This window comes from Emys orbicularis, chromosome 1 (genome assembly GCF_028017835.1).
Source record: "Emys orbicularis isolate rEmyOrb1 chromosome 1, rEmyOrb1.hap1, whole genome shotgun sequence".
NCBI classification, from domain to species: domain Eukaryota; kingdom Metazoa; phylum Chordata; order Testudines; family Emydidae; genus Emys; species Emys orbicularis.
The window spans coordinates 96899836-96923811 of record NC_088683.1 but is presented as its reverse complement, the minus strand read 5'-3'; the positions used below and the strand labels follow the sequence as shown (position 1 = coordinate 96923811).

General features: G+C 46.8%; 1 protein-coding gene across 2 annotated transcripts in view; it reads left to right on the top strand.

Moving 5' to 3' along the window:
- Positions 1-23976, top strand: part of TNRC6B (trinucleotide repeat containing adaptor 6B) — a 221655-nt gene that overhangs the window by 127216 nt on the left and 70463 nt on the right. For both annotated transcript variants that reach the window (XM_065423816.1, XM_065423807.1), the window contains one exon: positions 13053-13140. In XM_065423816.1, the coding sequence (XP_065279888.1) occupies positions 13053-13140 (88 nt within the window). The remainder of the gene's footprint in view (positions 1-13052; positions 13141-23976) is intronic.

Sequence of the window (23976 nt, the reverse complement as noted above, 5' to 3'; positions counted from 1 at the left end):
GCAAAGTATTTGTTTAGATATTGGGCTATGCCTAGATTATCCTTAACCACCACTCCATCCTCAGTGTTTAGCAGTCCCACTTCTTCTTTCTTTGTTTTCTTCTTATTTATATGGCTATAGAACCTTTTACTATTGGTTTTAATTCCCTTTGCAAGGTCCAACTCTACATGGCTTTTGGCCTTTCTCACTTTATCCCTACATGTTTTGACCTCAATAAGGTAGCTTTCCTTGATAATCCCTCCCATCTTCCACTCCTTGTAGTCAATGTTGTCTGTGTTGCAAACACTACTGCTTCTGTAAAATGTTGCGTTTAAACTTCACAGAGATGACCTTGGGAGCCCAGCCTCCCTCTTTGTTATCGGTGGCTGAACGGCTGTTCAGAATTAGAAAGGGTCCAAGAAGAACTAAGGAGGATTTTCTGCGTGATGTTATGATGCATTCCACCGCCAAGCAACAGGAATTGAAGGAGTGGCAGGACAGTGAGAAGAGGGACCAAAAGGAGAAAGTGGCACGCCAGAATGAAGCCACGGAGCGGCTCTTAAAGGTTATGGAGCGCCAAGCAGACACGCTCCAGGTGATACTAGCTCTTCAAATCGAGCAGCTCTGCACCCGCCCTCCCCTGCAGCTGCTGTCACAAAAAACTCTTTTCCATGCGCCCCCCAGACACCGCCAACACACTTATCAACCTCCTGGCTCCAGTCTATACCCACGGCATTCCACTCCTCCCTCCTCACAGTCCAGCACTGCGGAATCCCACTACCCACTGCACTCAACACCCATCCCTCTGCAGTTTGACCCTGCTGAAATACAGTAGCCGCTGCATTGTAGTCCAAAGGAAAAGGTTGGATATGATCACTGGACATACACAAGTCTTTAGCCGTCTTGGGACCTTCCCTTCCCCCATCCCCCTCACTGTTGATGGGTTTTTTTTTTTTTGTTTGACTCTCTCCTCCGGTTGTTGTCTTTTAATAAAAGAATTGTGTTGGATTGAAAGCAATCTTTATTCTATTAATTGAAAGCAAAAAGAGCCCTGCAAAGCAACATACAATTATGTTAAACCCACATATTGCATCATGTGCACCAATCACCTCCTAGCATTACAAGCACTGCACTCCTGAGCATATCAACAGATATTAGTAGCTTTCAGCTTCAAATTGCTGCCTGAAGGCATCCCTGATCCTTATGGCCCTGTGCTGCGCCCCTCTAATAGCCCTGGTCTCTGGCTGTTCGAACTCAGCCTCCAGGTGCTGAGCCTCTGTGGTCCAGCCCTGAGTGAAGCTTTCACCCTTCTCAATATTATGGCGTGTACAGCACGCGGCGATAAGCATAGGAATATTGTCATAGGCCAGGTCCAGCTTCCCATAGAGGCAGTGCCCGCGGGCTTTTAAACGTCCAAAAGCACACTCGACAGTCATTCTCTGCTTGCTCAGCTTGTTGAACCGCTCCTTGCTGTTATCAAGATGCCCTATGTATGGCTTCATAAGCCAGGGCATTGAGTAGGCGGGGTCTCCCAGGATCACAATGGGCATTTCGACTTCCCCTATGGTGATCTTCTGGTCCAGGAAGAAAGTCCCTGCTTGCAGCTTCCTGAACAGGCCAGTGTTCTGAAAGATGTGTGCATCATGCACCTTTCCAGACCAGCCTGCGTTAATGTCTGTTAAACGCCCACAGTGATCCACAAGCGCATGGAGAATCATTGAGAAATACCCCTTGTGATTAATATACTCAGTGGCTAGGTGGTCTGGTGCCAGAATTGGAATATGCGTGCCATCTATCGTCCCTCCACAGTTAGGGAAGCCCATTTGTGCAAAGGCATCTACAATGTCATGCATGTTGCCCAGAGTCACGGTCTTTCGGAGCAGGATGCGATTAATGTCCTGCACACTTCCGTCAACACGAGTCCAACAGTAGACTTTCCCACTCCAAACTGATCAGCGACCGATCGGTAGCAGTCTGGAGTAGCCAGCTTCCACAGTGCAATTGCCACGCGCTTCTCCAACAACAGGGCAGCTCTCATTCTCGTGTCCTTGCGCCGCTTGGCTGGGGCGAGTTCATCCCACAGTCCCATGAATGCGGCTTTCCTCATCCGAAAGTTCTGCAGCCATTGCTCGTCATCCCAGACGTGCATGACAATGTGATCACCACTCAGTCCTTGTTTCCCGAGCCCAAAAGCAGCGTTCCACTGTGGTCAGCACCTCCGTGAATGCCACAAGCAATCTCGTGTCGTAGCTACTGTGTGTGGCGAAATCAGTGTTGCACTCCTCTTGCCTTTGTATTTTAACGAATAACTCCACTGCCACTTGTGACATGTTGGTCAGAGCGAGCAGCATACTGGTCAACATTTCGGGATCCATTCCTGCAGCCCGAAGAGGCAGGGTGCACAGTACATGAACTGTTGAAAGATGGTGCCAAATGCGGACGGAAGCACAGGGATTGCTGGGATGCGAAGCAATGCATCACAGGTCATTGGGACAGGACTCAGGATGCCCCGCCACCTCCTCCACCTTCCCACAGCTCTTAGTGGCAGAAGAGGAAGAGATGCTCTGTGGGATAGCTGCCCAGAGTGCACCGCTCCGAATACCGCAGCAAGTGTGAACACGCTATTGCGCAGGCAGCTGACAGTGTGAACACACAACAGCGGTTTCCCTTCAGCGTTCTCTGAGCGGTGCTTTAACTCTGCCAGTGTAGACGTGCCCTTGGTCTCAGTTTAACAGAGTCCCCCTGAACAAGGTTGGCCTTACGGAGAGGTGGGCAACTGTCCAGGGCACTGTGATCAGGGGTCATCTGGTTAAGAGGCAAGGAGCGGGTTAGGTCTGGGGTGTGAGGCTGTGGAAGGGAGCTTGGGGCAGTGGGGGAGACAGCGGGGCCTGGGGGCAATGGGATGGGTAGGGGGCTGGGTGTGTGTGTGTGTGGAATCCTTGGGAAGTAATGGGGCCCAGGGGAGGCAGTGGGGCCCAGGGGCAATGGCGGGGGAGGCAGTGGGGGCTGGGGTGCCAAAATACAAGTTCACCCAGGGCACCATTTTCCGTAAGGCCAGCCCTGCCTCTTAAAGTGAAAATTCAGCCTTCCAAAGGCTCACCCTCAATTGCCACTGCAGGGCTGAAGGGAAGACTTCACCCAGAGTATAGTGGAAGAGAGAGAGGGGGATCTTTTGCCAGATAGACCCTCTCCTGTTACTGTAGAATTCTGTTTATAGTAAGGTAGTTGGATTTTTTGTGATGGGTGTTTTTGGAGGGAAGAGACAGCTTGTGGTTTAAAAAGAGAGATCTTAACTCTTACTTTCTTCTCTGAAGGCCACCAATGTTCACAGGCAAGCTTTTTGCAGCCTGATTCCCTTATCAGTCTCAGATTTCAGTGTGTTGAATTTGTTGTGGTAAATGAGTTACTCATTCTTCACTCTACCTATTGTTTGGGGGTTTCATAGCCACAGAAGTTCTTTCTGGGTAAAAACTATCCATAAGATTTAGATAGTGTTGGTGAAAGCCCCATTAAGACCTCTTCTAAAAAAATCAAATCAAATTGTTTAGCTGATAGTTTTGAACCTTTTGAAGTGCTGAACAGGTGTATACAGTGATGAGCTGCCAAAATCTTAACAACCGATTCCCTACCGGCACTTCGGTGGCAGGTCCTTCAGTGCCTCCGAAGACCCGGAGCGAGTGAAGGACCCGCCGCCAAAGACTTGGAGCGCCGCCCGGTGAGTACAAGCCCCACGTGTTTTTTTACGTGTGTGTGGTTTTTTTTTTTTAGTCATTCCTGCCGGGGCCCTGTCAAAACTGTTCGAATCGGCCCTGCACATCGGGGTTGCAAAATTGTATCGGGCTGGGTAGGGAAGACAGCTGTCTCCCCCCCCCCCCCCCATCCGATCCCCCCCCACATCCTGCCCCCGACTGCCCCACTCAGAATCCACAATCCATCAACCCCCCCTGCTCCTTGTCCCCTGACCACCCCCTCCCGAGAGCCCCCACCCTAACTACCCCCCCAGGACCCCACCCCCTACCCAATTCGCCCCGCTCCCTGACTGCCCCAACCCCTCTTCACACTCCTGCCCCCTGACAGCCCCCCCCCCCCCGAACCTCACTGTTGAATAATAGCTGACTGTGTCTCCAAATATAATACGTATGTAGGCAATAAGTCAGATTTAATAATCTTTATTGGATTCTGATATTTATTGCAAAATTGAACTAAGTGCTTTGATGAAGCAGTTTTTACAAGCACTAGTATGAATTGAAGCTAGCAGTTACATTAATTTAATCTCTATTCTGTGGATATGATGAAAAGCTTGGCAAGAATTTAGACAGTAGCCATGGCAAATGTTACAGAACACCATTGTGGGTAAGGGATTATATAGCTACTGCCAGTGGCTGTAAACAAAAGAAATGATGTTTTAACAGTTAGCCAGTGAGAAACCATAGTATTTCCATTATTATACAAACAGGTCTTAAAGTCATTGCCTTTCTTCCTGATGTGTTAAAAGCAATTACATTGGTTAATAAAATTCAAAGACAAGTTTTATTTTTCCTATTCACAAAGTGTAACGGACAGATCCTCTTTAGAATGCTGGCTGATATAGTCTTACCATTATCTCTCCAGCTATTTTTCTAAGTAAAATAAGTTACATATTTAACCCTGTCTGAAACAGAGAGACAGATTAACATGAATAGATAATACAGGCTTTAAAAACAGAACTATAAACTGGAGAAAATGAGGCAAAAATAGAAAGGAAATGTAGAGGAGAGGATTTTGCTAGGGGAACAACAGCTATTATTTAGAACATACAGACCGGCAACTCACTGCCCCCCGGGATCCCATGCCTTTCTCCCCGAGTCTCATCACCCCCCGATTCCTCCCCCTCCAGGCTCGTCACCCCCCAATTCCTCCTCTCCCCGTCTTACCTTGGGCTCCGGCAGGCTGCGAGCTGCAGGCTGATTGAATCAGCCTGCAGCTCGCAGACTGCCGGAGCCCAAGGTAAGACGAGACTCAGAGGGGAGGAATCGGGGTGGGGGGTGGGGGGTGTGTGACGAGGCTCAGGGGGAGGAATCGGGAGGCTGCGTGGCAAACCAGGGGAAGGTAGCGCTCGGGCAAAGGACATTTGGCTCTTCAGCTGTACAGAGCCGAGGTGTCTCCCAGCAGCAGCCATGAGGTATGGTAACCCTAACAAACAGTTCTAAACCGGCTTCTACATTTAACAACCGGTTCCAGCTCACCACTGGGTGTATAGTAGTTCTAGCATTTTTTCAATAAATGGAAGTGATCAGGGTTTTAGTTACATAGACTTGTAACTGGATACTTCAGTAAATTAGACTTTCTAAAATTATTTTTATCACCTTTTTAAAATCTGATTCATCTTATCGATGTTTTTCTATCATGAATGCAAATGCATGTTGACAGCTTCCACCACTCCCCATTTGCTGTTTAGGAGCAATAATGAATTCTATGTGGATTTTGTTAATTGAGACGTGGAGGGAGAGGAGGAAGCATTGCTCAGATTTTAGCACTTTGATCATGTCTCTTTAATTGGCTGTACCTTGGCTAATTTCATATACTGTGGATAACTTCTACAGGAGCTTTAACTCTGATATAATTAAATACAAATAGAAACAAATGCCCTAACTTTTTCCCCATGTATTTTTCCTCTCTGTCTTTGACTGTACCTGAAACATCATTATAATCCACATTTTAAAACTGTGGCTTGCCCCTCTTCCTTCCAAATACCACTAATGTCTTCAGGGCACATCAGACACCATTCTTCTGGGGACAGTGGCCAAATGAACAACTGTCCCTTTCAAATCAGTTACATCTGCTCCTTAATAGGCCTGATGACTTACTGTTGAGTAGCTCAAGGCACTTTCTTTCCTGAGGATCTGTGACCGTGCACAAACCATTGTGTGGACTCTTATTTTGAGTGTCTCATTTCGATTTAGTTTAAACCTGTTCCTCATCGATTTTAAACTAAACCAAAATAAGCCTGGTTTAAATTAAAATAAGAATGTCCACACAGCTGTTTGTACAGGTTTAACTAAATTTGTTTAAAATCACACTTTAGTTAAATTTGGAGGGGAAACTTGCTGAATTTTAATAATGACCATTTATTACTTTTGAATCTGTTTTAATTTCTGCTGAGTTATGTTAGCGAAATCCCCTTTGATAACCCACAAGTGAAATTAAAACCAAACAAAACCAACTATACAGCTGTGAGATTGAACCTTCCAATCACTGGTCATCAGGTGTCTTGTGTATGAGTTGTATTTTCTGTCCAATTTTTAAAATTAGAAGCTTCTTTGGGCAGGGACCACATCTTCTTCTTGAGTAGATTCCCACGACTATAGGTGGTGCTCAATAGAGAATAAATAATACTCCGTTATTTGACAGGGACATTGAATAATAATGTCTGTGATAAGTCTACCTTTAAAGGGAAATACTCTGTTAGTAGATTAAATATACTGTAGTCTGATTACATTCTACAGCAACTTAAAATTCATGATGTTTTACTATGATAAAAGCATATCCGTTGTTCCAGATATGCTCTTTGGAGAAAGCAGACTCCTTACAGTGACGTTGCTTTGGTTTTCAGCCAAGAAAGCAGGCTACGCTGACTGCCTGACTGACAAATAACTTTTGCCTTTGGAAAACACGAATGATAATTTTAAACACTATTAAAAATATCCGGTAAAGGCAGTATGAATATTGTTTTATTTATGTTGATATATAATTTTACTTAATAAATGGAGTGTATCAGTTTTTCTCTACCTGGTGATGAGATTTTATTATATAAATTCATACTCTACTTCTAACTTCTGGCTTTGTCGTCTCAGCTGTATTGTATAGTACCATGGTGTGACCTTGACCTTAAGTAATTTTGTAAGTGGCTCACTGTCCATTCAGGGTAAGAATAGTGCAATTGGACCACAGACTTACTCATTGCTCTTTCAAACTACCCAGTTACTCTTGTATCTGGATGACCTGTTCCCTCAAAGATGCTGTTTCAAACTAACAAAAAGTGATTTGAATGCTTCTCATTCAATTTTTCTGAAACTCAATATGCTCAAATTGAATTGGAGAGCTCATTTAAAGCATTTTCATGCTGAAGGATATCTGGTCTATTGTAAACATGACACTTCATTTGTCCTAAACAAATTATTTATCACCTTGAATGGGTCTGGTCTTTAAACTACTTTCTTATTAGTCTTTCTGTTATTTGACTTTAATTTCTGTACAGCCTTTAGTTGATAGGCTTATTATGAGAGTGCAGCATAACAACACATTTGAAAGAGTCTGCAGTGTTATGGGATTTAATCATGGTCTTTACACAATTAATGAAGTCCCTTTTGAGCCTCTTGGGGTTTGTCTACACAGGGATACAAGACCCGCAGCATGTTTTTAGCTGGCCTAGGTCAGCTGACTCGGGCTCGGGCTTTGGGGCTAAAATTCACTGTGTAGACTTTGGGCTCTCTGGGATCCTGTACCTCACAGGATCCCAGAGCTTGGGCTCCAGCTCAAGTCTGAATGTCTACACATCTATTTCTCAGCCCTGGAACCTGAACCCCACAAGCCCAAGTCAACTGACCCAGGCTAGCTGTAGGTTTTTTTATCCCTGTGTACACATACCCTTTGATTTGCAAGACCAGGTTTCTTACATGAGCTGTTTTTCTGCCTAAAGTTCATTATGTTTAAAAAAAATTGATTTTTCAGAGATGCTGAGTTAGCTGGTATTTGTACTGACAGAATTCAGTGGAAGTTCTGGGTGCTTGGCATCTCTTAAAATCTAGCCACTTTTACTTAGGTGCCCAAGTATGGACTGAGTTCTTATTTTAGGCACTCAGGTTTGAAAATTATGGCCTGTTTCCAATGGTGGTCTTGCATTTCCCATTGATTGTCTGGAACTGTCAGAGATCACTTGATGCTTGTTTTTGCTGCACAGTTATCTCAGATGTTACCTGTAACTCAAGTCCTGTCTGCACAAAAAAACATTTAACCTAAGTGGGGAGGTGTTTTTAACTTGAGTTGCCTGGCCTGTCGGGTAGTGCTCCAGCGCCTTTCTACAGTTTCCCTGTGTCCAGAAATGACAGACAAGTTCTCCCACAATTGATGGGAAAAGAATTCATGAAGTGGCTCAGCTTACTGCAGTGAAAATAACCATGGGATGTCCCCCTACAAGCCTTAATGCCATTCACGAATGTATGCAGCACCAGCATGGACACAGTAGCTTCAGTGGTGTTTTTGCATTGTAGCTGCTCTTATGGGAGTGTAGATAACTGAAGTTAAATCTGTTGGGAAGATATACTGTTGGAAAACCTATTTTCTAGAAGAATGTCAGCATCCAAATTGCTCATCTTTTTTTAGAGTCTGCAGGGCAAACACAAAAAGCTTGCTTCATACAGTTATAAAGTGTTGCCTGACACTGTGCTAAGAGTCTATTTCTGAACTCCTAGAAATCCACCTTTCCTGCTTATGTATTGTGATGTTTATCTTCCATCTTGTGCATATTTTTAGTCATAGTTTTCACTTTAACAGTAGACTATATAGTTTCTCCTTTATATAGAGACCAATATATAGCATTTTACCTATACATGTGCATATACATACACTCTTTACTGGTCAGAAGCTCTGACATAACGCACTACAATGCACCTAATTTTCTGCCTTGAGTTAGAGAACACGAGAACTTCTGAAAGCTTGTGTGATCTTTCTGGGTCAGAGGCAGTGTGGCTTCAACAATAAGGAATCTTTGGTACAAACAGATTTCTGAGAAATAAAAATACATTTTTTCTGTTAAATCTAATAAAAGCCATGATTTTCAAAACAGTTAAGTGATTTTGGATACCAAACTTGAAACATACTAATAGAGCCTAAATTTCAGAGGATGGATGTTCAATGCTCCCTAATCACTTTTGAAAATCTGGGCCATTCTTCCTTTATTGTTAGATAATTTAGAAGCTCTTAACAAAATAGTATAAAATAGTTGTGGACAGCTGGAGAGCTTGCCTTTCTTTCTGACTAAATAAATCCTGCTTCTCAGTGCTGTTTTAGGCAAAAGTGGTTGTCTTCAAGACTTTAATAAGATATTGTGAATGTATTAAGTCCCCATTATGATACTTCTTAAAAGCATAAAATGAAGTTGAGGGATTCAAACCCACAAATTCCCTTCTTTTAAAAACTGTCAAGATGAATTATGCTTATTTTTAAAGATGGAAAATGAATTTCATTGTAGGCCACCAAAATTATTTTATTGACAATAAAAAGTTATGAATATGAGATTTTGCAAAAATATTACAGCACAGCTGTTGGATTGATAAACCTTTTAAAATATACACAGGCTTTTGTAAAGATGATGAGTAAAATGCTCGCCCTTCCTTGCAGCTTAGCAAACTTTCTTTTCAGAGATGTGATGTGTCGATCTACTGATAACTGTGTTGCAAACAAAAACAGGACCCCCATGCCATTGTATTAATTTGTTTACTAATTTAGAGCTAATACATTATCTTCCAATGTTGAACTTGTCAGTCAAAGCAGTCAGTCACTAGACATAATACATGTGTACTCTGGACTCCTAGAATGGGGGGAAAGCACTGGTAGGCAGGATTTCTGGGTTCTGTTTGCAGCTTTTTACAGGCTTCCCATGTGATCCTGATACGAGAGTTTGTAGGACACTTTCATTTTGAAAGTCACATTTGTATGAAATTTTATATCTGTTATTGTTATAGCATTTAATACTATTGTACCAGAACACTTTCTCCAGTTTATTTCCTTTTTTTCCACTTTTGTGTGTTTGACAGCACTTGGTGTAATACAGCAGTTTCAGCTCTCTCATTGGTCAGTTTCTATATGGGTCTTGGACCCAACTGCAGGAGAGAGAAATATGGTTTAAAATGGGAAAATGTGATTATACAATCACAAAAATTGGCAGTGGAACTCAGAGGTACATGTCATATCTGAAACTATGTTTAGCTAATTTTTTCCTAATTGACTAGTTTTTAGTTAATGGTGTCTCATTAAACTTTCTGTGCCTCAGGTTCTCCATCCATTACATAGGGATAATTTCTTACCTCACAGGGGTTTATGAGGCTTAATTCATGTTTGTCAGGAGTTTGGGATCCTCTGTATTCTGCATCAGAGGGGTAGCCGTGTTCTGTATTCTGCCTCACTTCTGCAAATCACTTTAGCAAATGCTTATGTCCCATTGAACTCAATGAAACTTAAGCACATGCTTACGTTTGCTGAATCGGGGCCTAAATAATTACAAAATATTGTTTTTATTATATTTCTGCAGTTTTTGACAGATGTTCTGATAAGCATAATCTTTGTAAAATATCCTTGTAAAATAATTCATAGAATGAAAGAGAGGTTAAGTGAGTCAAAGACAGGAGGTTCTCCACTGTCTTAACACTAATTCCTTTTGCTTAATTTCCTGGGTACTCCTGAAGGCAGGCATTTCCTGTAATCACCTTCCCTTCTGTATGTCATCACTAAAGCAAATAACTACAGCTAGATCTTCAATTTATAATCTTCAAAGCTACTGTCCCTAGCTCTGTTTCGATTACAGCCTATCATAAACTGTATCTTCAGCTTTGTGCCTGACTGCACAGAATTCTTGTCCTGAGTTCCTTCCCTACACATTTAATTCTTGCCCGTCCACTTCCAAAAGGAGGGAAACTACTTTAAAAGAGGAAACTTATCCACCTGGCATGATGTTAGACCCAGCTGTCCACTACTGCTAAGTCTGGTGTTTTTGACATCACAAGTTGTTGTAATTGAATTACATTTTAGTGTCTCTTTTAGCAGATCCTTTTGTACAGCTCTTTAACATCTTGCACATACTACTAGAAATAATTGCTTTTCAGTAATGGTACTATTTATAACTGGCACATATAGACCAGAAAGCATACATAATGCTACATGATTTTAAAATATCTTTACAGCATGAAAGAACAAACTCTGATTCTGTTTTAATAGTTTAAAATCTGAGTATCAGAATAGAGAGTTTGATTTATATTTTGGTTACAAACACAGGCTCAAGCAAACATGAAAATCTGTTTAGTTTTTACTTCCATGAAAGTATAGAGTAGGCGCTCCTCTTCACTCCCCATCATATGCTTGTCAGTACAACTGAAGAATGGTGGGATTTTTCATTGCCATGGCGTAGAGCTGGGAAGTGCACTTTGACATTTTGTAGAGCAAAGGAGAGAGTGAGAGCTGAGCTGGTCTATAAACTACTAGACTGTGGGTGTGTAAAGCAAGCTGTTCAAAGCAAGTATTTCATGTCATGCTGAATTCTGTGAAATGGGGACCTGCCAGTCTGTGCACTCCATTTGCTCATAGACCGAAGGATGGTGGATCTAGAGAGACCATGTGTCTCTTTTCAGCAGGATAGCCTGAGTTCAGGAGACCAGATAATTGTTCCGTTAATCTCCCTGGAACCCATACGGCTGGGATGTGCAAAGAGCTGCTTAAACTCCTTGTCTATATCAGGCTTCAGAAAAGGATTTTTTCAAAAACTGGTTTCTGATTTTATATGTGCAAATTCAGTGATTGGTTACACAAATGCCTTTCTGTACACACGAGTGTGGTAATAGCATGTGAGAGTGCAAATTTAGAAGCCGACTAAAGTAGGATAGTCTGTGGGAGGAAACCTCAGGAGTAGCTATCTCTGATGAAGGGGTACTAGATATTTTTTCAACTTTCTTGTTCAAACCTATTCACAAGAGAGGGCACTTTATTTTGGGTAGTCCTATGTTAAAGTAAGCTTGAGTTTTATTTCTAAAGTCTTATACTTCTGTGACATAAGCATTTCAGTCAACAGCAATGTGTCTTTTGCCTATTCCAGTACAATGTAAACACATCTATGTATTAACTGTTTTGCATCTCAAAGCTTTATAAATCTGACGGTGCTATGCATTAATCTACATTAAAATAGTTTGAATACTTTGTGTATATCTGCCACTTGAATTTCTTTCCTCCATGAAGAAACACGGTAAATTATATATGTAAGCTACTGTCTATCTTCAAAATGTATGGGATACCTTCCTCTTGCTTACTTTGCACACCCTACCCCGCAAAAACCCTCATACCTTGATCAGCCATCAGATTTTTTTTTTTTTTTTTTACATTAGTTGTCCTAATCTCCACCTAGTAGAATGAAATTATTCCAGGCGAGTTGAAATCTTGTTGGTCCAAATTCCCTTGGAGTGGATGAAGATTGCCAGTCAGATGAAAATGTGACTCACCATAGAAACAGCTCACCCTGTAGCATAGATATGGTGAATTAACCAATCACTTTCTGGCACATTCATATTTAATAGAAAACATAGCAACAAAGATGATAGCATGACAACGGCAGCATCTGCCCAAGAGAAATTTTTTTGGGGAAAAAATGCCTCTGAAAAAAGGATTCCCTGGAAAGTAATTTTTAATGTATGCTTCATCACAAAAAAAATGCTGTAGGTGGGTACAATATCCTAGCAATTAAAGTTGTGTATAATAAATGATGGTTTAGATTTGATATGACACACTTAATGGCTTACAAATGACATAGCTACAAGCAAATGAACAATCTTCCACTTGTGAAGATAAATGCCATATGAGACCAAACCATTATATATTAGAATTACAGTTTCTCTGTTTTGTCAGGGGAAAAATGCACAGGATTTTTCAGGAAATAATACAGGTAGTACAGCCCAATTTCATGAGCATTTTAAAAAAATCCTCCTCTGGTTGTTGTCAGGCATGTACTTAATGTATACAAGGTTTGACTTGAATGGGACATTCTGTAGGTACAGGGGTTTTCTCATGTACTACAAGTTGCAGGATTGGGACCATATTGAGCTATCAAATACAAATTACAATCTGGGTTTGATATAAACCCCCAAGAGCAGATTCTGAGTGGACTAAAATATTTTCCCATGTTCTTTTGTCTGTCAGATTAGAGATGGAAGAGATCTAAGTCTGTTATTTCAGATCACTTTCCTTGGCAGAGGAATGGAGAGAGAATGTGTGTGAATGTGTGTGCGTGCGCACACAGTTTGACTGTGTCTTGATAAATTATTTGGTTTTGACAGAGAGAAGGAGCAAGAAAGGGAAGAACAGTTAATGGAAGACAAGAAAAGGAAGAAAGAGGATAAGAAAAAGAAGGAATCTACTCAGAAGGTAGGTTTGATATTTGAAGTCTCCCTACTCCCAATTGTTAAATATATAGAATCCTGTTCAGCAAGTGTTTGCTTCTTTACTTACTGAGTCTTTGTGAAAATGCTTCATTGTCTGAAGTATGGCAATGCCTCATTGAGGATTCTGGGTTTTGTGTTAGTTTGCTTAAAGTTTAATTGTATGGTATGGTTTGGATTTCTTTTGTTATTATTAGAGGACTGGAGGGAGGAGGATGTTATAAAGCAATATTGTAGGGGGATTGAATAGTGGTTCTTCTGATCCTTGCACCTCCAGGTGTGGTGTGGTGTTTTTTGTTTGTTTGTTTAATATATACTTCTCTCTGCAGTGAAATTGAATGTCAGCTCAAAACTTACATTTGGGAGAGGAAAGATAAATAATGGGATTTTTTTTATTTTGAGGGGGCATAAAAGAGAAGGAATAAATGGATATTTAATAGTAAAGCCCCTTTTATGATACATCTTTTTCTGAATCTTCAGTCTTAGAGAAATGTGTGTGGTTGGGGGGGAGGGGCATTGTAAACAGTTGTTGTGCCCAGCTATCAGAGTAGCAGCCGTGTTAATCTGTATCCGCAAAAAGAACAGGAGTACTTGTGGCACCTTAGAGACTAACAAATTTATTAGAGCATAAGCTTTCGTGGGCTACAACCCACTTCTTCGGATGCATATAGAGTGAAAAATATATTGAGGAGATATATATACACACATACAGAGAGCATGAACAGGTGGGAGTTGTCTTACCAACTCTGAGAGGCCAATTAAGTAAGAGAAAAAAGCTTTTGAAGTGATAATCAAGATGGCTCAGTACAGACAGTTTGATAAGAAGCAAGTGTGAAAATACTTACAAGGGGAGATAGATTCAGTGTTTGTAATGGCTCAGCCATTCCCAGTCTTTATTTAATCCTGTGTTGATTGTGTCTAGTTTGCATATCAATTCCAGCTCAGCAGTCTCTCCTTGGAGTCTGTTTTTGAAGTTTTTCTGTTTTAAGATAGCCACCCGCAGGTCTGTCATAGAATGGCCAGACAGGTTAAAGTGTTCTCCCACTGGTTTTTGAGTATTATGATTCCTGATGTCAGATTTGTGTCCATTAATTCTTTTGCGTAGAGACTGTCCGGTTTGGCCAATGTACATGGCAGAGGGGCATTGCTGGCACATGATGGCATATATAAATTTGTTAGTCTCTAAGGTGCCACAAGTACTCCTGTTCTTTGTGCCCAGCTAGAAATTCTGAGCAGGCAGTTTGCTAATCAAAGTGTTACCTGAAAGGGCTTTCAAGAAGTCTAGAAAACTGTTTCAGGAACTGACAAAAGTTGTAACGTGAAAAGGGTCTGTTTGAAACATTTCCATGTTTGTATTAATAAACATCCATTTAAATCAGGAGCAGAAAGAAATCCTCATAAGTGAAGCTAACTGCTATCTGTTCTTATGATGCCAAAAAAGCCTATTCATGTCACGGAGTACTTCAGCTGGTATTGTTTCAGTTATGCTGTGTGGATTCTTACTGAAAGGGCTACACTGAAATTCTCCCATGCCAGTTTCACTTGGGCCTACTAAAGGCTTGTCTAAATGCAATTGTTCTTTCAATTTAACTACCTTCGTTTAGGAACTGATATAGTTAACAGTGCAGCCTCCAGTGTGGATGCATTTATAGTGCAGTTACATTGATATAAAAGTATTATCATCAGTATAGCTTGTTTGAGTAAATTTACTAGAAGATCTGATTTGATTTATCCCAAACCTGTTACAAGAGAGTTTCTGAATTTGCTGATTGGGGTTTCTTTAGTCCATCTGACAACATTTCACTTCCCTATCACTACTTAATAGTGGAGTATGTCAGTTATTTTATTTTTTATTCTTCTTTGAGTGTTTGTTCATGTCAATTCCAGTCAGGTGTGTGCGCACAGTTGTCAGAAGGTTTTCCCTTAGCAGCTCCCCTCGGGTCAGCTGTGGATCCCCCTGGAGTGGCTCCTTCATGGTGCTCAATATATGACCCTGCCGACCTGGCCCCTCCTCAGTTTCTTCTTACCACCAGTGACTGTCATTGGAACTGCAGTCACTTACTTAGCAAGTGCTTCCCTTAGCGTTCTTCTTATAATTAGCTTAGCCTAGTTTAGCTGTAGTTAATCTTAGTTATTAGTTGTATATATTGTATATAGTGAGGTTTGGGAACAGGTTTCCCCAATCCCAACCCCCCCCTTGGGCTCTAGGGCATGCCGCGAGAGCCCAAGGCTTTAAACTCTGCAGAACCTGCAGTAAGCCTATGCTAACGAGCGACCCCCAGGACTTGTGTCTGAAGTGTCTGGGGGAGGTGCACCAGACAGAAAGCTGCAAGATCTGCAGGGCTTTTCGCCCCATAACTAAAAAGGAGCGAGATTTCCGATTGAAGCAGTTGCTCATAGAATCCGCCCTTCGTCCCCAGTCTGCTGTGGACCGCCAGGACCCTGCCCTGAGCGCATCCGTATGGAGTGCCCCGGCATTGGTACGTGACATAGACTAGAGTCCTTCCTCAGCACTAAGAGACCCTCGGCACTGGCACCGCAGGATGCAGAGGCAACCCGGCACCGCTCGCATTCACTGATGCCGTACAAGCGGCATAGAAAAGCCAATGGGGTGCTCCCCAGCGCAGAAAACAGCGGGACCTGCAGGCGTGGTACTGGGGCGTCCCATGAAGGAGCCCTCGGCGTCCAGGCAGCAAGAGTCTGCGACATCGACTTCGGTTCCCACGGCACAGCGACTCCTGGGATGGGCAGTGCCAGGTGGAGGAGTTGGAGTTACCCTCCACCCCGGACGCTTTTGAAGCCGTCAGAGACTTAATATTGATGATGGCTGCTCAGCCCCTGGTGATCAGAGATAAGCCCCAGCTGCTGCCGCGACCGGCACCGTCTAGAACAAGGGTGGGCAAACTACAGCCCGCAGGCCACATACGGCCCGCGGGACTGTCCTGCCTAGCCCCCGATCTCCTGGTACGGGAGGCTCACCCCGGCCCCTCCCCCACTGTTCCCCCTCGCCCACAGCCTCAGCTCGCTTGCTCCGCCGCCGGCGCAATGCTATGGGCGGCGCGCTCCTAGGGCAGCGCAGTTGCGGAGCCGGGCCTGACTCGGTGCTCTGTGCTGCATGGTGGCGGCGGTGACAGCGTGGCCCAGCTCCAGCCGGGCAGCACGGCTGAAGCGCCGCCAGCCACCGGTGCTCCAGGCAGTGCAGTAAGGGGGCTGGGAGCGGGGGGGGGGGTTGGATAGAGGGCAGGGGAGTTCGGGGTGGTGGTCAGGAGGCGGGGGTGTGGATGGTGGTCGGGGGGGGAAACGGGGTTGAATGGGGGCAGGGGTCCTGGAGGGCAGTCAGGAAGGAGGGGGGGTTGGATGGGGCGGCAGGGGGGAAGTCAGGGGCAGGGATTCCGGGGGCAGTCAGGGGACAGGGAGAAAGGGGGGTTGGATGGGGTAGGGGTCCTGGGGGGACCGTCAGGAATGAGAGGGGTTGGATGGGGTGGCGGGGGTCCGGGAGCCGTCAGGGGACAGGGAGCGGGGATGTGTGGATGGGGCTGGGGGCTATCCGGGAACAGTGAGGGTTGGATGGGGCAGGAGTCTGGGGGGGCAGATAGGAGGTGGGGGCCGGGCCACAACCCCCTCCCCTAACCGGCCCTCCATATAATTTACGAAACCCGATGCGGCCCTCAGGCCAAAAAGTTTGCCCGCCCCGGTCTAGAAGCAAGCCGGCCGTGATGCGATGGTCACCCTTTCCTGCCTGGCACCGCTCGCCTCGGCACCGCTCCAGATCGCCATCCTCAAGGCACCACTCTCCGGCACCGGACTCCGCAAGGGGTTCCCTGGCACCAGCAGCACAACACTCCCTGCCACCGACGAGGGAGAGGCAGCCATCCCCGGCTCTGAGAGAGGACCAGCACCAGATCCCCAGCCCAGGCATCTTGACACCAGTCCCCTGCGTCATCAACTCGGCACAGGTCCCCAGCGCAGTACCATGCGGCACCACCATGGTCATCTCAGTCGAGATCCGTGTCTTCTGCCTCAGATGGTGACTCATACTATTCCCGTCGCAGCAGGCATAGATCCGACAAGCGATGGAGGGGGGCACCAATGGCATGGCAACCCCAGTGACAACCTCTAGTGCAATGGCCTTTTTGGACCCCCTGGGCTTACCACCAGGCCCAGGACTCCTTTTCCAGGAGCTCCCGCTCAGTGGCCTTGGAACACTGACCACCCCAGACAGCCAAGGACCGGCCTATGCCCCGTGGTTCTGAGGCAACCTTGGCGCAACCCCCACAGCTGGCCCAGGTCACCTCCGAGGCATGACCCATTTGCAAGGCCAGGATACTGTCATCTCGGCTATGGTTGCCACAGAGGCCCCAGATGCTGAACAGGAGGAGGTCAGGAGGACCCCGTACCACCTCTGGCCTCCTCATCTTCATCCCCACATGGAGCGGTGGTGGGAGTTTCAACCTCAGGCCCTTCCCCAATTGACCACAGGGCCCACCAGGACCTTCTATGAAGGATTACCCGTAACATGGGGTTACAGGCGGAGGAGGTAGTCGAACGTGAAGACCCCATGGTCAACATCGTTGCCCCAGAGGGACCGTCCAGGGTAGCTCTGCCACTAATAAAAACTGTCCAGAGCAATATTAAGACTCTGTGGCAGACCCCTGCCTCAATCCCGCCCACCGCCAAGGGCGTAGAGTGCAAGTACTTTGTTCCCTTCGAGGGATACGAGTACCTGTTCTCTCACCCGCAACCATGCTCTCTTGTAGTATCAGTGATGAATGAGAGAGAGAGATGGGGTGGCAAGGGCTGGCCCCTAAATGTAAGGAGTCAAAAGGATGGACCTTTTCACCAGGAAAATCTGCGCAACTGAGGGCCTGCAGCTGAGGATAGCTAACCAGCAAGCTATCCTCAGCAGGTACAACTTCAACTCTTGGGCCTCCATGTTAAAGTTGAAGGAGCTGATTCCATCTGACTCCACAGCCGAGTTCTTGGCTATCATTGATGAAGGGAAGGCAGTGGCGCGAACCTCCCTCCAGGCTTCATTGGACTCGGCAGACTCGGCCGCCCGCACCCTTTCCTCAGGAATAGCCATGAGGAGAGCTCATGGCTACAGGCGTCCGGATTGCCCCCGGAGCTGCAACAAACCCTGCAGGACCTACCATTTGAAGGTGCAGGGTTATTTTCGGAGCAAACAAACTCCAAGCTGCACAGTCTCAAAGACTCCCGGGTGACTATGAAGTTGTTGGGTATGCACACCCCAGCAACCCAACGACAACATTTCAAGCCCCAGCTGCAACAACACTGCCCATATCCTCCTTGGCTGAGGCAGGATTTTTATAGGTGATTGGGCAGGAACGGCAGGCGCAAACCTTCCAGTCCCCCTTCTGGGCCGGGCCAAGGCCTAACTAAAACTTCATCGGGCTCTAAAAAGGCCTTTTGAAGGGACGCCCGAGGATGGCATACCTGCCATGACACCAGATCCTTCCCCATGTTTTATGAATCATCTATCCCATTTCTACCGTTCTTGGTCCCAAATAACATCGGACCGCTGGGTTCTTTGCACGGTAGAAGTGAGATAGTCTCTCCAATTCTGTTCTTCCCCTTCCCTTCTCGAGAGCAACTCCTTATCCAGGAGGTGCAGGTGCTTCTTACAGCAGGGGCAGTGGAGGAGGTCCCTCAGGAGCTAAGGAGCAAGGGATTCTATTCCCGTTATTTCCGATTTCTCGGCTTGTGGTCGACCAAAAACATTATCAGTTCACGGTCCTCCCCTTTGGCCTGTCAAAAGCCCCCCAAGTGTTCACCAAGTGCATGTCTGTCATAGCAGCCTTCCTCCAAAGGAGGCAAGTGCAGGTATACCCATACCTCAACGATTGGCTGCTCAGGGGCCTCACCAGGGAGCAGGTGGAGTCTCAAGTCCGATTCGTCAGATCTGCTTTCGACAGACTGGGTCTCCTCCTCAATGTGAACAAGTCAACCTTGTCACCGACCCAAAGAATAGAGTTCATTGGGGTGCTACTGGATTCAGTATGGGCAAGAGCGTTTTTGCTGGAGAACCGATTCCAGGTCATGATGGACATTTATTCAAGGCCTCATGTGATTCCCGACCACCACAGCAAGGGGATGCCTGAGTCTCCTGGGCCACATGGCAGCCTGCACTTGCATGGTCTGCCATGGCAGACTGAGGCTCAGGCCACTCTAGGTGTGGCTCGCTTTGGCTTATTGCCTGGAACGCAACAGCCTGGACACAGTGGTCACGGTGCCAGGGCAAGTACTCAAGTCCCTCCAATGGTGACTCGACCCTCAGGCAGTCTGCAAGGAAGTTCCATTCAACAGGCCCCAGCCCTCCTTGTCCCTTGTAACAGACGTGTCAGCTCTGGGATGGGGCGTGCATTTGGGAGACCTCCAAACACAAGGCCTATGGTCATGGGAGGAGCTTCCCCTTCATATCAACATCAAGGAGCTCAGGGCAGTATGGTTAGCATGCTAAACCTTTCAGGCCCGGCTACGAGGTCAATGCGTGGCAGTGACGACGGACAACAGCACTGCCATGTGTTACATCAACAAGCAGCGTGGAGCCCGTTCCTTCCTCCTATGTCGAGAAGTCCTCTGGCTGTGGGAATTCTGCATAGCTCACTCTATTCATCTGGAGGCATCCTATCTCCCAGGAGTTCAAAACAAACTAGCGGATCACCTCAGCAGATCATTCCGCAGTCACGAGTGGTCTATCCATTCAGATGTCATACACTTCATCTTCCAAGGGTGGGGGTTTCCCCAAGTTGACCTGTTTGCCCCCAGGAGCAACAGGAAGTGTCCAATGTTCTGCTCCTTCCAGAATCAGTCCTGGCTCATCACGGATGCATTTCTGCTTCCCTGGGGAGGCCGCCTGTTGTACGCCTTTCCCCCCGATCCCTCTTGTGCACAGGGTACTTCTCAAGGTCCGCAGGGACAGAGAAGAGGTAATTCTTGTGGCCCCTACAACACTGGTACACCACGCTCCTGGAACTGTCAGTGGACACTCCGATTGAGTTACCACTGCATTCCGATCTGATCACTCAGGACCACGGTTGCCTTCACCACCTAGGCCTCCAGTCCCTCCATCTCATGGTCTGGAAGCTTCATGGTTAAACCCCATGGAGCTTCTGTGCTCCGAAACAGTAAGGGAGGTCCTACTTGGCAGTAGGAAACCATCTACTGTGGCCACATATCTAGCTAAGTGGAAAAAGTTCACTTGCTGCTGTGCCCAGCAGCGTACACCTCCACTAAGGCGTCTATACCACTCATTCTAGAGTACCTTCTGTACCTGAAACAACAGGGACTGGCATGCCCTCCATCAAAATACATCTCGCTGCTATCTCAGCCTTCCACCCGGGAGCATCCGGCCGATCCGTATTTGCTAACCCCATGGTAGGCCATTTCCTCAAGGGTTTGGAATGCCTACATCCTCAGACCAGAGAGCCTGTCTCAGCGTGGGATCTCAGTCTTGTCCTCTCCAAATTATTGGGACCCCCTTTTGAGCCAATAGTGACTTGCTTCCTTCTCTATCTATCGTAGAAGGTAGCCTTCCTGGTGGCCATCACATCAGCTAGGAGGGTGTCCGAGCTAAAGGCCCTTACCTCTGATCCACCCTACATGGTCTTCCACAAGAATAAGGTGCAACTCAGGGTTCACCCAGCCTTTCTTCCCAAGGTAGTGTCACTCTTTCATACTAGCCAAGACATTTTTCTACCTGTCCTCTATACTAAGCCTCATGCCAGTAGTCGAGAGCAGAGGCTACACTCATGGGATGTTCGGCGAGTGCTAGCATTCTACATCGTGCACACTAAGCCGTTCAGGAAATCGAACCAGCTGTTTGTAGAGGTAGCAGACCGGATGAAAGGACTCCCGGTCTCATCTCAAAGAATATCTTCCTGGATCATGTCCTGCATCCGCACGTGCTACGAGCTGGCCAAGGTCCCAGCCCTGGCACTTACGGCACATTCCAGGAGGGCACGGGCCTCGTCAGTGGCGTTCCTGGCCCAGGTCCCAATACAAGAAATTTGCAGGGCAGCAACGTGGTCCAACGTTGACCTCTCATTATGCTATTACCCAGCACGCCAGAGATGATGCAGCATTCGGCAGAGAGGTGCTCCAATCAGTGTTTCCTTAACTCCTACCCCACCTCCGGGGTGGAGGTTGGGAGTCACCTGATTGGAATTGACATGGACAAGCACTCAAAGAAGAAAAAATGGTTACTCACCTTCTCATAACTCTGCTTTGAGATGTGTTGTTCATGTCCATTCCAATATCCACCCTCCTACCCCTCTGTCGGAGTAACCGGTAAGAAGAACCGAGGAGCCGCCTGGTTGGCAGGGTCATATATTGAGCACCAGAAGGCGCCACTCCAGGGGGCTCCACAGCCAACCCGACGGGAGCTGCTAAGGGAAAACTTTCCAACAACTGTGCACGCAGTGCGCACACACCTGATTGGAATGAACATGAACAACACATCTCGAAAAACAACAGTTACGGAGAAGGTGAGTAACCGTTGTTTTTTGTTGTTTTTTTCCCAACTAATGATGTGCAGAGCCAAGAGCTGCTTCACTAGCACCCTCTAAGAAGACACTGGTGACCTATGAGGCTAGCACACTGGTATTTCAGTGATACAAGAGCAATTTGGAAAGCTTGTTGCAGAAAATCAGACTGCTGTTAGTACAGGAGAAGGAAGCAGCAAGAAGAGGCAGCTAGCTCATTCAAAAGATTATTGATCATCTTGAAACATCACTGTTGGATCTTGTTGAGTGTTCAGAGTTCTGAATGTAGAAGTCAAATGCTGGCCACTTTTAGATCGTTGTCCACTGCCTGTCAAAGAATATACAACATGACTTTCTCCAGTAGTTTGCCATTGTGGTATCCACCCAAAATCCTGGGGAAGATGACATCTGTTTATCTTCCAGAGGCTCGTCTTGTAGTAATGTTTTTAGGGGAAAATATCTGGGGATAAGGGGAAGAAAGTCTTGATCAGCTGAAGAGGGATGAGAGGCTTCTTGCATTGTGTTCAAGAACACAAGGTGGTAAATAGGTTTTAGGACATCTACTGTTACGTTTTAACAGAGTGCTGATAGATGTGAAGTTGTTAAAAATCGGTGTTCTGTGTCAAAGAATTTCTTCTTCAAGTGCTTGTTCATGTCAATTCCAATCAGGTGTGTGCGCACGCACGTGCACAATGGCCGGAAGATTTTTCCCTTAGCATCCATCAGGTCGGCCTGGGTGCCCCCTGGAGTCGCGCCTTATTGGCGCCTAATATATAGCCCTGCTGACCCGCCACCCCTTCAGTTCCTTCTTACCACCAATGACAGTGGCTGGAACTTCCATTGGCTCTTGCTCAGCAAGTTTTCTTCTCTATTCCGTGTATATAGTTAGTTAGTTGTTAGTAGTACTCCAGTTAATAGTTAGTAGTTGGGGGTTCCCCCCCCCACTCCAGCCCCAGCGCCGTGGCATGCCCTGGTCCCCGGGCTTTAAGAGCTGCGTGACTTGCGCCAAGCGCATGCCAAAGAGTGACCCACACTCGTCGTGTCTTCGGTGCCTGGGGGAAACCCATCTGAAAGATCGTTGTAAGATCTGCTGCGAGTTCCGCCCGAGAACACTTAAAGAAAGGGAACAGTGGCTGAAGGTGATCCTCATGGAGGCAGGCTTATGCCCCCACTCTGACCCGGGCTCGAGAGACCAGACCCCTATGGCGACGTCCTCGATGTGGAGCGCCCCGACGCCGTTGGCGACTTCGGCGCCTAGGAAGGATTCCTCCAGGGATGCTCGGCACCGCCGCGGCTCTTTGTGGGGCCCATCTGATAATAGGCACCACTCCCACTCGCCGGTGCCTCAAAAGAAGAAAAAGCCGGACGACCGTTTTCCTCAGGCTAAGCCTTGAGAAGTGTGACCCCAGGCGGGCCACTCCTCGGCGTCTCCTTCCGGGGCCATGTCAACTCCGATCCAGGTGAGGCTGTCGAGTCCAGCCCCACTTCGATCACCGGCGCCTATGCAGCAGCTTCCGCTCCCATCCACACCGGAAGCATACCAGGCTGCTAGAGATCTCCTCCACCTGATGGCACTGTTCTTGCCTGCCAGGGAGGAACCCTCAGTGTCGGCAGAGCCCCGTCCTCTGGTGCATTCTAAGGGAAAGCCGGCTATGATGTCGAGGCGCTCCCCTTCGCCTTGTCCATCGGTGCCTACATGCTCCAGCAGAGAGCCTTCCCGCTCCTTGAGCTCTCGAAGTTCGAGGCACCGAGGATCGGCTCCTCCGTGGTCTTCAGTGTCTGAGACCTTGGAGTCAGAGCCTGACTTCTATTGCTTGAGTAGGAGCAGAAGCCGTAGAGCGAGGTCTGGCAGAGACAGAAAGGAGCAGCAGGCGTGGCCTCCACAGTGGCAGAACCCGCCTCAGTGGCCCTTCTGGACTCCCTGGGCTTTCACCAGGGCCAGGGAGGAACCCAGGGCCCACGCTCAGTGATGTCTTCAGTGGCCTCTGCCACTTTCGTGCCGCCGTCCGCTGTGCATCCGCCCCCAGCGCCTACGGTCCCGACGCCTTTGCCTCCGGCACCGTCGTCAACTCGGGCACTGTGCTCAGCTCCGACTTCAGCACCGGCCTTCATTACGTCGACACACCCGTCTCCCACGCCTGCACCATTGTCGACCTCGATGCAGGCACCTACGGCTCCGGTGCTGATGTCGGCACCGCGCTCCCCGACCCCGGCGGCTCCTGTGAGCGTGCCAATGCAGCTCCCTCCGGAGACACCGATGCCGACGTTGGCACCGACGCCTATGGTCCCAGCACCATCATCGGCACCACCTCCTCCAAAGC